Genomic DNA, 15,030 nt, shown 5'->3' with positions numbered 1-15,030 from the left:
ATCGCAGAAGAGACGAGTTCAGAGGCTGCGTCGGACAGAGGCACTGGAAGAGGAGAGAAGGGAGGCTCCCAGGAAAGGAGTCAGGTCAGAAGTTTGGCATGTCAAGCCAAAGGCCGATGATGGGCAGCAATCAGGATCATCGATTGCACCTATTAATATGGTATTCATGCTGCCTAGTGAGTTCATGGCTCCAGGTGATGATGATGAGAGGCAAGATTTGGAAGAAGCCATGGCTCAACTAAATCTGGAACCTGTACCAACTACTTTTGAGAAGCTGGAGGATGAAAAACATAAACACCTCAAAGCCTTGTTCTTGAAGGGATTTGTTGATGGTAAGCCTGTTACAAAGATGCTGGTGGATGGAGGAGCAGCAGTAAACATAATGCCGTATGCCATGTTACGCAAGCTTGGGAAAGGTAGTGAAGATCTGACTAAGACAGATATGATGCTCAAAGATTTCGAAGGGGTTGTATCTCCAGCAGTTGGAGCATTGTGTGTTGATTTGACCATCGGCAGTAAGACTCTTCCTACTACTTTCTTTGTTATTAATGGGAAGGGGTCATATAGTTTGCTGTTGGGAAGAGATTGGATTCATGCCAATTGTTGCATACCATCTACCATGCATCAATGTCTTATACATGCTGATTTGTCGTTTAGTATTGCATCGGCAGAAGCCTGTGAAGAGAGCTATGAGAGGGTAAGATGTTTTTCTGGCCAGGCATGGGAGACTTAATTTTTGAAGATTGCCGATTATGAGATGTCATCAGGTCGGACAATTGGGTCTGCAGATGAATCTTGAGTTGCGTTGTAAAAGCTGATGATTTGAGCATCGGCTGGGTTTGATATAGCCGACATAATAGATGTTGTCTTTAGAGCAAAAAATGTGAAAGAAAGCCAATAGTTTTTTTATGACAATGGCTACTGATGGCCGATATAATTTTGTATCGACCTTAGGGCAATAAAATCCAAATAATACGAAAAGAAGAGACATATTAGTTGAAAGCAGAAGTGGTGAATTAAGCATCGTTTGCAATACATCAGTTGAGGTTTTCCACCGCAGCAAGAACAAGTAGTGTTTTACAATGATCCAAGAGCATTCTGGATCACAAAGATTGTACGTAGGCGAATGTCATCAACATCTTGAATTTCCTTGTTGTCAGCTTCGGCAGAACCTGGTATTGGCTTAATGCTTTTATGGAGTTGGTAGGTCTGGCTAGCTTGTTCTTGTTTCTCCGTTTCAAGTTGCTGGAGAGCCGATGGAAGTTGAGATAGTTTGTTGTCTACATCGGCAATCTCTTGGGTCACTTGCTCTAGTTCTTTGATGAGGCACTCTCGCTTGAGTTCCAAGTCTCTTCTGGATTGTTCCATGTCTGCCTTGGATTGAGTTAAGGAGGCAATCTTCCCACGAGTTGTTTCCACTAGATTCTTCAGATCATCTCTCTGTTTGATCGCTTGCTCTTGGTGGAGACGATCAGAGAGGCGTTTCTGAGCTTTGAGGACTGAGATCTGATGGCTCTCGATATAAGCAGCAGGGTGCAGTGCTTCCTCAAGAGATTCGGGAAGAGTACCTTTCAGAGACTTCAAGATAGTACGAATCGGCTCGGCATCTCGAACCAGTTGGCCAATATCTTTGGTTCAGTAATTGCAGAATTTCCTGAAGCTTGGCCTTGGTTTCTTCGGATAATGGAGCCGACTCTACTGATGGTGTGGCCTCGTCTTCTGCACTGATTGTCCCAAGCTGAAAGGAGAACATACTGTTGTCTGGACTGTCCTGCGCCTGGTGAAGAAGAAGGGAATGTTAATTGAATGTTGCCCTTTTTGGTTTCTAAAAAGATGAAGGGATGTCTTACTTGTATCAGAGGGACTTCATCGGTAGTTGGTGCAGAGGAGGACGCAAGTAACAATGCTCGGACGCCAGATTCAAGGAGAGCATCTTGTGGAATGACTGGTGATTCTTGTATGATGATTGAAGTTTGCTGAATGATGAGATTGATGTCAGATGCAAGATTGGATCAAAGAGGAAAAGTAATTGTGTTACCTGAACCAGTGAAGGAGCTGTCCTAGCTCTTTTGGAGGGAAGGCAATGGATCTGAATGGAAAAGACAAATGTCAGGATGGTGTCAAAAGGATGATAAATAGCTATTATCCCCTTGTCCATCGCAACTATTGTGAAGGAAGAGGCAGACAAACTGGATGGTGGAATGGTATCTGCTATAAAAGGAGAATTAGTGTCATCACTTCAGATTCTGGTGCAATTTTCTGGTCTTCTTTCACCTCCTCCAGCTACTGTGCATTTCGCAAATACTGCAGCTAGGAAAGCTGCAGTTGTTCTATCTGATCTGAAAAGTGGGAATGAGAACTTTTATGGTTATTCCAAAGATAATTCCCCTATTAAAGCAGGTTTCTTTTGATCGATATCGTCAACATTTTAGTATCTTTTGCTTATGTTTTTTCTTCTCAACTTAGATTTTCTCTCACAATTATGCTTTGAAATTGTAGTAGGAAATATGCTACACCTCATCGTGGAGGCATGTATCGCAAGGAACTTAGTTGATACATCTGCTTATTTCTGGCCTGGCTATTTGGTTCCACTTGAAGAATCTTCTCGAGCCCAGGAATCTTCATGGTCATCTTTAACAGACGGTTCTCCACTTATGGAACTCAAGGATGCACTTATGGTTACACCTGCTTCGAGGTGATAAATCATGGGAGAATACTAATTGAAGTGTTCTAGGTTTGCAAATGTTCACTGTACTGACTGATGGTATTATTCCTATTTTGTTTCTTAGTGTAGCCGAGTTGGAGAAATTGTACTCTTTTGCAGTAAGTGGGTCAGAGGAGGAGAAATTGGTGGCTTCAAAGGTTTTGTGCGGGGCATCACTTCTTCGTGGTTGGAACATTCAGGTATTGTTCAGTTTAAAAGTACAATATTGCAGCAATGTGAAAGAGTGTCAGTTGCAACTGTCTCAGTTTTTTACAGTCTTCTACAGATTGTCTTAATTGTTCTGTATCATGAATTACTTTTACTTCCTTTTTAAGATTTTTTTCCCAATTTTTTTTTCTTCATAGGAACATGTCGTCCAAATGGTGCTTAAGTTGTTATCATCATTCCTCCCTCTGGATTCCAGATCAGACAGGCGATATGTACAGCACATGCCTATGCTGCATGCTCTCATATTAGGGATTTCTTCTGTTGATGCTGTTCATATTCTCTCAATGTATGGCTTGGTAAGAAATAATCCTAGCTTGAATAGAAATTTAGTTCAGCTCTATTCCTTTTGCCTTATGCATGTACAACACGGGATCTAAAGTTTCAGATGAAACTATGAATAATATAGAATTATCCTCATTTATTGGGAGCAGAATTTTTATGAAGAAATTGTGTGTTAAATATATTTTCAGGCATGGGAGTTATATAAAATAAGTATTCATAGAACATTGTCAGTTCTATAGTTCATCTTGCATATTTTCTAATGGGAAAATGGTGTTTGCATGTGGTTTACATGAACCAATAGTATCTCTTTTAAGTTTTTGCTGTGATCATGATGCCTTGCAAATCTCTTTGTGGGAAGTTTTTAGTACATTCTCACAGGTATTGTGCCCATTGTGTCGTTCGATTTCCTCACATGTTACACTGATAAAGAAAATCTCCTTGTTCTGAATGGTAACGGATTTACATTCTCGGGTGACAAGTATGCTGCGTGAACCTAGCTGTCAGTTTATGATGCCATCTCCCTTGTGACATGACATTTTGCAGGTGCCAGAAGTAGCAGCCATGTTAATGCCTCTCTGTGAGATTTTTGGATCCTTACCACCATCTGATCATAGGAGTTGTAACTTTGAAGAGGCTTCTGTGTACTCTGTATTCTCATCTGCTTTCCTATCGCTGCTTCGCTTGTGGAAATTTCATAGACCCCCTATTGAGAATGCTTTATCAAGACATGGAGTCTTTGTTCGGTCAGAGCTCAGTTTGGATTTTCTCTTATTATTACGTAATAGTCGTTCTGCTTTGAAAAACCTCTCTAATGTTAGTAAGTCAAGCATACTTCAATTTGATCCATTGTTTCAAAAGCCAGTATATATCGATTCATTTCCAAAGCTAAGGGCATGGTACTTCCAGAACCAGGCTTGCATAGCCTCTACTCTTTCTACTGTTTACAATAGGCCAAATGTCCTCCATGTGGCAAACATTATACTGAAAATTATATGCCATAAAGTTTCAACCTGTCCTCCATGTGTCCTGTCTGTAAATCCTCAGTCAACATCAAATTCCAGTATGGGTAGTCCACCTCCAGGTGTTAAAGAAGATAGCCAGTGGCCAACACTTCCTGCATGGGAAGTTCTGGAAGCTGTCCCTTTTGTGCTTGAGGCTGTATTAACTGCATGTGCTCATGGGAGGCTTTCGTCCCGTGATTTGATTACAGGTCATACCTCTGACTAGTACTTTCATTTGTCATCCTGTCCACTGTCCTAGTACTGCTCGACGAACTAAATGCTCATACCTCCAGTTAGAGAGAATACTCTCGTACAACCTACAATTCTCTATGGTTTCAACTAATTGCTACTTTAGAAGGTAAGACCAAAGTGCTGCAAAAGAAGTAACGAAGAAAAGAAAAAGAAAGGAATGTCAATTTTGACCAAGGGTTTGAATTTACACTTACAATTTCTAAGTCTAGCATATGCACAATTTCGAAGCACATTCTACTTTCTAAGAATTGCCACGCACCTAATGCAATCACCTGCTATGTAGTTAGCATGAAACATGTGAACTTTGCTGGTAAGGTAAATAGAGTAAAATTGTGGAATGTGCAAAGTCATGGTCAACGTGATTGCCCCTCCAACAGTTTTCACTCCAGTAGTGATCATGGTCACAAGATCGTGCCTGCTTGCTTTGCTCACTGCCTGGTTGCTGCCTAGCTAGGCTACCCTTGCTGATAGAATAAGTCTGGCAGCTGAGTGACACCCAGCAGGCCAGCACCAAGGCGCGCCACCTTAGGCAGCATCAGTCACCACCACTTTTTAGAATACTGCTTGAATTTCAAAGTTTCTTATGTATCTTGACCATCCAGTCACCTTTTTTTTTCAGTTTTGCATTCCGACTGTCCTTGCACATTTACCAGCACATATCATCATACTTGATTTCAGGTCTAAGAGATCTCGCAGATTTCCTGCCTGCTTCACTTGCTGCTATTGTCAGCTACTTTTCAGCAGAAATTACCCGTGGCATATGGAAGCCAGTTATGCTGAATGGAACAGATTGGCCAAGTCCAGCTGCAACGCTTCCAGTAGTTGAATCCGAGATAAATGAAGTTCTAGCATTGGCTGGTGTCAATATAAACATCTCTTCTCGACCTCGTATGTCAATGGCTGTTTCTGCAAACCATTCATTTCTGAATGTTGCATACATCATAAATTTATTTGTTTTTGTGTTCCTCTCACATGTCTGTGTGGCTTTCAATGTTAATATAAATAACATTTGGGTTCTAAGGTCATGAACTTCACTCTCAAATGGCCACTTAATGCTTCTACAGGTTCAGTGATGCCAATGCTGCCATTGCCAATTGCAGCCCTAATCAGTTTATCGATAACAGTTAAGATGGAGGAATTTAGTCACCTACATGGAATCATTGGCCAAGGAATTGAAATTTGTGCAACATCTAGTTCATGGCCAAGCATGCAAATTATAGGTGCATTGTGGTCCCAGAAAGTACGGCGCTGGCATGATTTTATCATATTGGCATGTTCACGGTCTCCCTTCACTCGAGATAATACAGCGGTAGCTCAACTGATCAGGAGTTGCTTCACATCTTTCCTTGGACCTTCAGTCGATGGCCATTCCTGTTATGTAGCAAACAGAGGAGTCACTAATTTGCTGGGGAAGACACTTGATGAAAGAGCTAGACTTGTTGTTGCGCCAGGGTTTCTTTACATGAGATCTTGCCAGTTATTTCCAGACAACAATTTTGTTTGTGAAGAGATTTTGAAGGTGGTCATTGAGAGAGCCCGTACGCTAGCGAATGATTGTAGTTCTGAAAGACCTGCTCATTTGAGATCAGACTGCATGACACTCTCAGATGCCTCATCCCTGGTAGAGCAGATATCATCACTTGCAGCAACTATGCTTTGTCATGCTGGTGGGGTGAATTTGATCCGTCTCCTGTATGAGCATATTCTCCCCACTTTGCTGCTTTCAGCAGGAGAAGATAAGCTTGGTTCTGCCGGTCTTGTTTGCAGCTTATTTGAAGGATATGCGCTAGCATATGTTCTCCTCTGGTCTGGTGCCAGCATCTGGGGTGTCGGAGAAACCTCGCCAGCATATGCTTCAATTTACACATCAAAAAGGCAGCGGATTGTGGACAGGCACTTGGAGTTCATGGCTAAGGTAATGGAGGGTAACATTGTGCTGGGATGCGGTGAGACCACTTGGAGGTCCTACGTTCTCTGTTTCGTAGGTTTGCTGGTTGACTTTGTGCCAGCATGGATTCTCGAAGTCAAGCTGGAGACACTTCAGAAATTGGCGTCTGGACTTCGGAAATGGCACAAGGGTGATCTAGCCCTCTCTTTGCTTGAGCGAGGGGGAAAAAAGGCCGTGACTTCGGTGGTTGAATCGCTTTTGTGATACGCTGGTGCTCAATTTTCGGTGTAATTGTCTATGTCAGCTTGGTACATACACATAACTTGTTACCAACTTACTATTATGAAATTCAGCCCATCAAAAAAAATGAACGCTACAACCGTACAGCTTACCAGGAGCTTGCTTGTCCATATTGTCGATCAGCTAAGGCTAACACTAAAGATTGAGACGCCCAACAGGCAGTTGTTTGTAACTTTATATAGTCATTCATGTCATTTAGTAGATTCTTATTATTGCAGCCATTCATGAGGAATACATCCATCTATATCTATAATATAAAAGTTGAGACAATTGAAAATCTTGTCTCGCCAAGATTAGATCCACCGTATCTCTCACGGACGTCCCACTTATTTGGCCAAAAAGTTTGACGAAAGTGGGTGCAGACCCATGTTTTGATAGAAGGAAATGTTTTGCCGAAAACCTAATAATTTTTACACTAGCAATCTCCTATACTCACCCCTTGTACCTGCGTATAACTTTTTTTTGGTCCACACTTTACTTTGCACATGCTACAATTCACATCATTACTTGTTTTGCAAAAATAATAATATATAGCATTGTTTTAGGAAAGAAAAGAAAGTCATGTATTATTTTTGGAAGAAAAATAAATGACATCATTGCTTGATAGATAGAAAATTAAATACGTGCATGTGGCAGGTACAAATCTACAAGTACTATAGAAGGATGAAAGAATTCAAAACCTTTCTCACCAAGATTATATTGACCGTACCACTCAAAGAGGATCAACTTGTCAGAGCCAAGGGATACCAAAGTTTGAAGAAAGCTTCAAAACCACATTTTAGAAAATGAATCTGCTCAAAACGTCAAACTTTTTTCATCTATAAACTCACTCTATCGACCCCACTGCAACCCTTCCACCTGCCCCAAGCCTCCCTCTCTACTCCCTTAATCTTAGGGCTAATTGATGCTAATTGCCTATCATTTTGGAAAGAAATTAAATAAGTGTTGGACATCAATATCAACGATACCCAAGAGTAGCCAGGAAGAGTTGCCATATGTCCTGAGATTAAGGATAATCGGGGCAGTTAATCTCGTCTCGCCCGACCCCCTGGAGGGAAGGTCCTCCTCGCCCGACCCTAGGGGGACGGGGGCAGCATCCGCATGCCCCGCGTGTGGGTTCGAGTGCGCCTGACCCTCGCGAGGAGATCTCCGCCTTGCCCGACTCAGAGGCGGGTCACCGAGGGGTCCCAGTGCCGCCGGCGGTAGTCAAGAATGCGCGAGACCAAACAGGCGACGTGCTTTGACAAGGGAATAGTGGAGCGCACCCCTCTGCTAGCCTACGGAGGCGACAGGATGTAGAGGAAGGATGCACACCCCCCCTCAAGCAAGCGGAGGAGGCGGGCGGCGATTATGGGGATGATGGGGCCCACAACTGGACGGAGGGGAAGCACCCGCAGATCAAGCGGGCCCCCCTATCCAAGGAGGGCATAGTGGGGCCGTGGGACATGCGCATAGATATCTCTCTCGTAGACCGGCCCATCTCCCTTAGCGTATAAAAGGGAGAGGAGGGCGTTCGGCCATGAGGTTCGACTCTCTACAACCACACAACTCACCTCACACTAGACACTTGGGACTCAGGTCCCTCTCTCGCCCGTTTGTAAACCCCTACTACAACACGCGAGCATTCGCTATTGGTATTTTGTAACGTCATCTCTAGCTACAAGGTTATTATACCCATCTCCAACAGTGGTGCCAGGAATTCTTGTTGGCGTCAACCAGTGCCATTGCTAGGTTAGGTACTCCTAGTCAGCAATACTTGCAGGTGTAGGTATTTCATGAACCATGGATCATTCCACAAGCGCACGGAATACCGCTATAGTATTTTACCCGGGAGTATACCAGGGTTGTCATTTATATTTCCGTAGGGAAGGCGGCAGTTTAAAGAATTTATTAAGTTAGGGAGAATTGCTACAAACTAATAACTATTCTGGGTAGCAGAGGGATGGAGAGAGAACAAGGGTACTAGAGGCATTCTTCACATTAGCAAGCATGAATTATGTTAGAGTTGTTTACACATACACATGATCAAGGTGAGTTATAGATTGACACTACGGGGAGACCGCTCATGACAGACAGATAGAACTGCCTAAGCCATCGCGGTACTTTATAGACCTCCTACCGCTAAGCCCGAACGTAGAGAATTACGATGGCACAAAACAGGGTTGTCGCCACCTACAGGCTACCTCTACAAACCATGGGAAAAAGCACCATTCAAACATAACCTTTAACCCAGACACCACATCTGCACTAATGATTACTACTCTAGCCTTGCGCAAGATTATCCGTCTTTATCAGGAGCCTTAGTTCTAGCGCACCCGGTTAAGGGGGATGAAACCGATATTATGTCAAGATCTTACTACTCAGTTAATCATGCAAGATGAACAACTCAAACATTAATCATGAAAGGATCACATACATAGGACAAGCACATGAACCAAACATGCTAAGTTGAATGAAATAAATATCTAGTACAAACTTAAGACATTACATAAAGAGAAGATACAAGACATACCAACTCTCCATGAAGATCCTAAGACCTTGAACTACAACTCCACACCTGAATTCTACTAGCCCCTAAAACTTTACAAGTGAGGAGAGAACTACATCTTGGTGTGTTCTATTTTGAGTCCCTCCCCTCATATTTATAGAAGGGAGTCACCAGCTTCTCGGCCGAGTTCTGCACATGAGTCAGCTGGAACCGCCTTTGTGAGCCAATGAGCAGTAGCCACGTCACAGGTTTTAAGTCAGTGGCGACCTGGGCTGGTCGGCCGACCATGCCTGGGCTCCAACTGACCTATGGTTGGGCTGGGCCACTTGTACATGTTGACGGTCCTTAAGTGCAAAATCCGACCATCAACTATATTCACAAAAGAAGGAAAACCATACCTCTTACTCGCATATTTGTATCACTAACCTAGCTCCATAGTTGTTTTGGCGAATTTATCATTTTAGGAGTACAAGTCCGGAATAAGAAGAAAACATGAAGAAAACGCAGAAGATCGCATCCTGCATTACACATCCAAAAGAGGCCCACATGTCTGATCAAACCGACGTACCAAGCCCCGGCACCGACGTATCGAAGATAGGGACCCACCTAGCAGTGACCCAGATGAAGACAGTGGCGAGAGGCGGTAAGGTGGGGCCGGCCGACCCGTGGGTTTGACCGAACCTCCCTGCCACCCCCCCAAATCCCGTCTAGGTGCATTTTGGTGGGAAGGCTGATCTTATCCTCTACAAGTCGGTTGCTAATGTTTCCATGTAAAGAGATGGCGGGAACCGACCTCAAGGACTATAAAAGGGGCCTCCCTCCACTCACTCAAAATACACCACTTGAAGCCTCTCTCCCTCACACTCTGTTGTGACTTGTACTCGTTAGGGTAGTAGAGCTAGGCTAGTACTACATCTCCTTAGCGAATCCAGTCGTCTTGGGGTTGGTGAGCAATCCTCGGCCTCCGGTATGGCTTTGTATTCCGACTGTCATTATGATATTCATTCAGAGTTCGTTCATGGTTATCTTGCTATGTTCTTAGTGTTGGCATTTGTTAACGCAAACAGATAAATCCGCAAGTGAACGGATGCCGTTGTAGCTTTCACCCAAGAGTATTCCAAGATATCGTATTTATCCTTAGGGAAGCAATGGTTAAAGAAGTTGATAAATAGCCATCACGTAAATGCTAGATAGCATACCGACTAGACTAATATGGGGTACAAGATGGAATAGGAGTTTTGTATAAGTGACACACACAGGAGAACTCCATGATAAGATAGCAGAGCAGACAAGGAAAGCTAGAAGGTCAACGACAGAGGTCAAGGTTCCTATTTACTTCTCCATCACTGCGGTTCTACTCTGGTTCATACCAAAGGGGTCAACTAAGCAAAGGTCAAACATAGCGATCACACCTTAACACATCGGGGCGACGTTCGATCCTCGAAAAGACTGGCAAGGGATGATCGGGGTCAGACCGCCAACAGCCCTACAAAAACACCAACCCGAACGTGGTGGAATACAAAGGCCTGGTCGGAGCTGTTACCTCCGGGGCTACCACAACTATCTGTGGGGTTGGGCGCAACCTCAGGTAACCGATGGTATAGACAGCACGTCTATACTGTCAATTACTACTCTAGCCACATATGAAAACCAGAGCATTCGGTCGAATGAAGATCCCGTACCAAAATATAAACACTACACTTAACCGTGCTTAACTAATGCACTAAGGTATGAAATAGATAACCACGAAGACATTTCAGTAAATAGAGAAGATAAATATAAAGCACTTGAGTCTTACAAAGGGGTCAAGACAAGATTTACCAGACCGCTGAGGGCTCTTTGAAACCTTGTACTACTCTCCCTAACTCCCAACTCCAGCTAGTACTACACTACTACATCTTGGAATGGTGGTGTTGCTCCTTGGTGGTGTGTGTCTTGAGAGAGGGTGAGGGAGGCCCTATTTATAGTTCTAGAGGTCGGTTCCCGCCATCCATAAATATGGAAACATTTGCAACCGACCTTGGGAGGATAAGAACGAGCTTCCCGGCAAAATGCATGGTCCAGATTCGGCCGACCCATGGGGTCGGACGGCCCCACCTCGCAGCCTCTTGCCACCGCCTTCGCGTGGGTCACTGCTAGGTGGGTCCCCTTCTCTGATATGTCGGTGTCAGGGCTTGGTTGGTCGGTTTGCTCTATCATGTGGGCCTCTTTTGGATGTGTGATGCATGACGCAATCTTCTGCGGTTTCTCCTACTTATTCTTCGTGTTTTCTTGTTATTCCCGACATGTGTCCCTGCAATCAACAATTCACCAACACTCGTAGAATTCGTTAGTAATAACTCCTAGCACTACCGTTGATGTTCAATCTTCATGTTTTTATGCATGAGTTGATGGCATATGTTTTGCACTTAAGGACCGTCAACACTTAGCTTGCCTTGCCATGATCAGTTTATCCTCAAGTTATAATAGTTGCTTGCTTAGACCAGATGATTTGGGTAAGGATGTCGGTTCATTGTGCTTTCGGGCTTGCCTTAGCGTCTTACTTGTCCATCCGAAGGGTGGGAGACCCGGGGGCGCTAGGGTAGTGACCTCATATGCGGGCATGGTGCCCGGGTATGTGGGATCCTTCGGATATGACAATGCTCAATTGTTTGACTGGGGTAGACCGTGATGTGCTGACTGGCCCGATCTTCCGAGAGGTAATGGTAAATTCAATTGGTGGAGACTCGACATTGGCAATACGGGCTTCTAATCAGACACGATTCAAAGTCCTGCAACCGTTACACTGCTGCTCCTTGGTTATCAACCAAGCACAACTTGATTGACCTCGCTGAGAAGGCTTTTCCTGCAATCGAATTGAAGAACACAAGCAAGAAAGCATAAACACGCAATCCGAAATTGCAGATGTGTATGAAGCAAAAATCAAGATGGGGTTCAAGCTCTAATCATAAAAGGACTAATCACCACAATGGTGAAGAACAAGAACGGGGGCCTGATTCACAGCAAAAGGACTCAACATCACAGTTACAATGAAGAAGATAGTTTCTCGATGGAAAACTTGATCTAAACAAAACCCCAAAACCCTAGAGATGTGGCGGCAGCTGTTAATGAAGACCATAGGGACGCGGTGGACCCTCTGGACGCGCTCCTATTGGGCTCCAACACGATACACGGGCCATCGACCCAAGAGAGGTGGCACAGCACCTGTGACACCTCTAGTGTCAATTTAGCTACAGGAAGACAATTAGCATAACTTCATACCTAAATGAGCCATGAAAACTTAAATAAAACCTCATCAAATTGCTTTTGAAAGTATGTGTGTAAATGTATGTGTGTATGTGTGTGTGCAATATGCTGGAAAAATAATAATTTATATGTTTTTAAACATGACTTGGCATGAGTGGTAACAAGGCACACATGCCACACCTTAAGAATGATCTATAAATTTTCTATACGAATCGAATTCAAATTTGAAAACCATCACATGAAATGACGGATAAATTCGAATCATAGCAAACATTCTTTGAACTATTATTAAATCTTTGCTTAAATGAAGTTTTGCTTAAAATGAAAGATGTTGAGTGGTTAAAGGTTGAACAACTTCATGCCAAACTGATCATGACAAATTTAGAATAAAGACACACTCATATTTTTGCGATAGATAGTTTTAATTAAAAGACTTTTTGCACATTTGATATTCAAACAGATTAAATAATTAGGAGTCGAATCCTAGTAGTCATAAATAAATAACTTGCAAACCAATGCAAATATGCACATGAAATTTCATAAGAATATTCAGTATGAAAAGACTAACAAAGGTCAAGTTGAAGCCTAGGAGTGAAATTGACAAAATTCACATGGAATGATAAGTACTTTAAATGGCAGTTTTTAAAATAATTAAATAACTCTCAAACCATTGCTCAAATGAAAAAGTGTATAACACGAAAGTTGTAGATCTCGAAAAATCGAACAAAAATCGTATTAAAATTTTTTCGTTTGAATCCCAGAAGAAGGAGAAAAATTGACTTTACAGCAGCCCCGTCTTTTCCCTCTATTTACGAAAATGCCCTTGAGTCCATCTCCCTCCCCTTCTTCCCTGCACCGTGCCCACGGCGGCGCCGTACGCCGGCGCGACCACATATCCCGGCCACTTGGCCTCATCCTGGCCAAACCAGCCCCCAGCGCCCCTGTTTCACAAACCCACTCCTTCCTGGCGCCACAATAGCTCGACACGCGCCCTGCCCTCCCCTGCGCTCGCCACGGCGACTGCCATGGCCGGCCGAGCTGCCACGGCCGTGCACGCCTCCCCCAACACCCGTCATCCCCAGCAAGCTCGCCCCTAGCTCGACCTTCCCCTCCTCCCTTGCCTATATAAGGCAATGCAGGCCGCCACGCACGCGCCTGAACCCCTGCCCGCCTAGAACGCCGCCGCCATCCCCTCCAACTCCGGCGAGCAGCAGCTCACCGAGAAGCCATCGCTCCGTGCCCCCATTGCCTAATCCGAGCACGCCATCACCTTCTCCTCCACCTCCTGAAGCTCACGCACCCCTCCATCGCCACCCTCCCTCACTGGAACGCCTCCAGACCCGCTGCCGCCCGCCATGACCATCGGCCGTAGGAGCTCGCCGTGGAGCCCTTACCGCCGGCCATCCTCTGCACAAGCTGGGCACCGTAATAGATTCCTCTCGGAACGCTGATGCTCCCAAGCCCAACCGCCCCTTCCCTACCTCACCAAAGTTCGCCAGAGCCGAGCTCCCATGGCCGCCGCCCCTATACATCGCCGGCGACCCACCTCCCGGCCGCCCCCGACCCATCCAAGACCACCATAAGGTGCGCCTCGGTCTCCTCTCTCTTTTCCCCTACAAACCCCTCACCGCTGGTGAGCCTCCTCACCGGAAATCCCAGCGCCGCCGCCCCTCTATTCTGTGAAGTCCAGCCAGGGGCGATTTCATAAGGAAAAACAATGTTTCAGGGACCTATTCGTAAAATATACATGAAACAATTGAGATTCAATCTGCGAACTTGTAAAATACATATAAAATCATAGAAAACTCAGAAAAATACAAACTAAAATGTTCTGGAATTCTTGAACTGAAATCTACAAGTTTTGTTACATGCAAATCTTCAATTTCTATCTATATTTTAATATAAGAAAAAGACTAGTTTAAATAGCACATAAAGGTTCTAGGAGTTTGGTTCTGTGGCTTGGCTTGATTTTTGGATATGTTGATCCTAGTGTTGTCAGAAGCATCTGGTAAAAATATGAACCCAGTTTGAAATTGTTTGCTTTCTCAAATAGCTCAAATTCCTAGATCTACTAGTGAACTTCATATATTAATTCTGGGAGAAGTAGACATGATTTAGTTATGAAACATTTTCTGGATGAACATGCTTCTGAACTCATGCTGATCTATAGGTTTTAGAAATTTTAGATCTATCTTTCTATATAATATGTTTAATGATTGTTTGATGAACTTAATTCATGGTACATAGTTCCTGTCCTTAGAAAAATCTAGGTTTATTTCTAGAACTCTGCTTTAGTCCTGGAATCATGCCTGCAAAGTTTGAACTCCATTTACGGAGTATTTCTATAGTTATAAATTATACTTGACTAATGTAGCCATATTTTTACTTATTTACTATGCTCTGTACATTGTGTAAAAGTTTGAGAACCAGCACTTGCTTAATTTGCTCTGAATAAATAAAACTTGACTAATGTAGGCGTATCTTTACTTATTTACTATGCTCTGTACATTGCACAATAAAATCTGAAAATTTTACAGTAACATGAACACGAGATTTGGAATAACCAGTAAAATTTTGAGAACCAATACTTGCATGGTTAATTCTGTATAAATAAACCTTTTTTTCTAGCAGTTGCTGCGTA

At 43.7% G+C, this 15,030-nt stretch overlaps 2 protein-coding genes across 3 annotated transcripts; one reads left to right on the top strand and one right to left on the bottom strand.

The window, feature by feature from the left end:
* Positions 1–1,016: 1,016 nt before the first annotated feature.
* On the bottom strand, positions 1,017–2,184 carry LOC120665960. The gene is made up of 3 exons (XM_039945683.1): positions 2,039–2,184; positions 1,851–1,976; positions 1,017–1,777 (listed from the first exon to the last, which is right to left on the bottom strand). The coding sequence occupies exons 1-3, from the start codon at positions 2,156–2,158 to the stop codon at positions 1,547–1,549; spliced, it is 477 nt and encodes a 158-aa protein (XP_039801617.1). The 5' UTR covers positions 2,159–2,184; the 3' UTR covers positions 1,017–1,546.
* Positions 2,122–6,889, top strand: LOC120665959 (mediator of RNA polymerase II transcription subunit 33A-like). Of its 2 annotated transcripts, none has more exons than XM_039945682.1 (7): positions 2,122–2,400; positions 2,503–2,695; positions 2,790–2,904; positions 3,070–3,228; positions 3,758–4,424; positions 5,146–5,355; positions 5,532–6,889. In XM_039945682.1, the coding sequence occupies exons 1-7, from the start codon at positions 2,202–2,204 to the stop codon at positions 6,617–6,619; spliced, it is 2,631 nt and encodes an 876-aa protein (XP_039801616.1). In that variant the 5' UTR covers positions 2,122–2,201; the 3' UTR covers positions 6,620–6,889. The 2 variants fall into 2 exon arrangements, with proteins under 2 accessions (XP_039801616.1, XP_039801615.1); XM_039945681.1 differs by having other exon boundaries at positions 2,500–2,695.
* The last annotated feature ends 8,141 nt before the right edge of the window (positions 6,890–15,030 follow it).

Source organism: Panicum virgatum, chromosome 3N (genome assembly GCF_016808335.1).
Source record: "Panicum virgatum strain AP13 chromosome 3N, P.virgatum_v5, whole genome shotgun sequence".
NCBI classification, from domain to species: domain Eukaryota; kingdom Viridiplantae; phylum Streptophyta; class Magnoliopsida; order Poales; family Poaceae; genus Panicum; species Panicum virgatum.
This window is presented reverse-complemented; position numbering and strand designations above follow the sequence as displayed.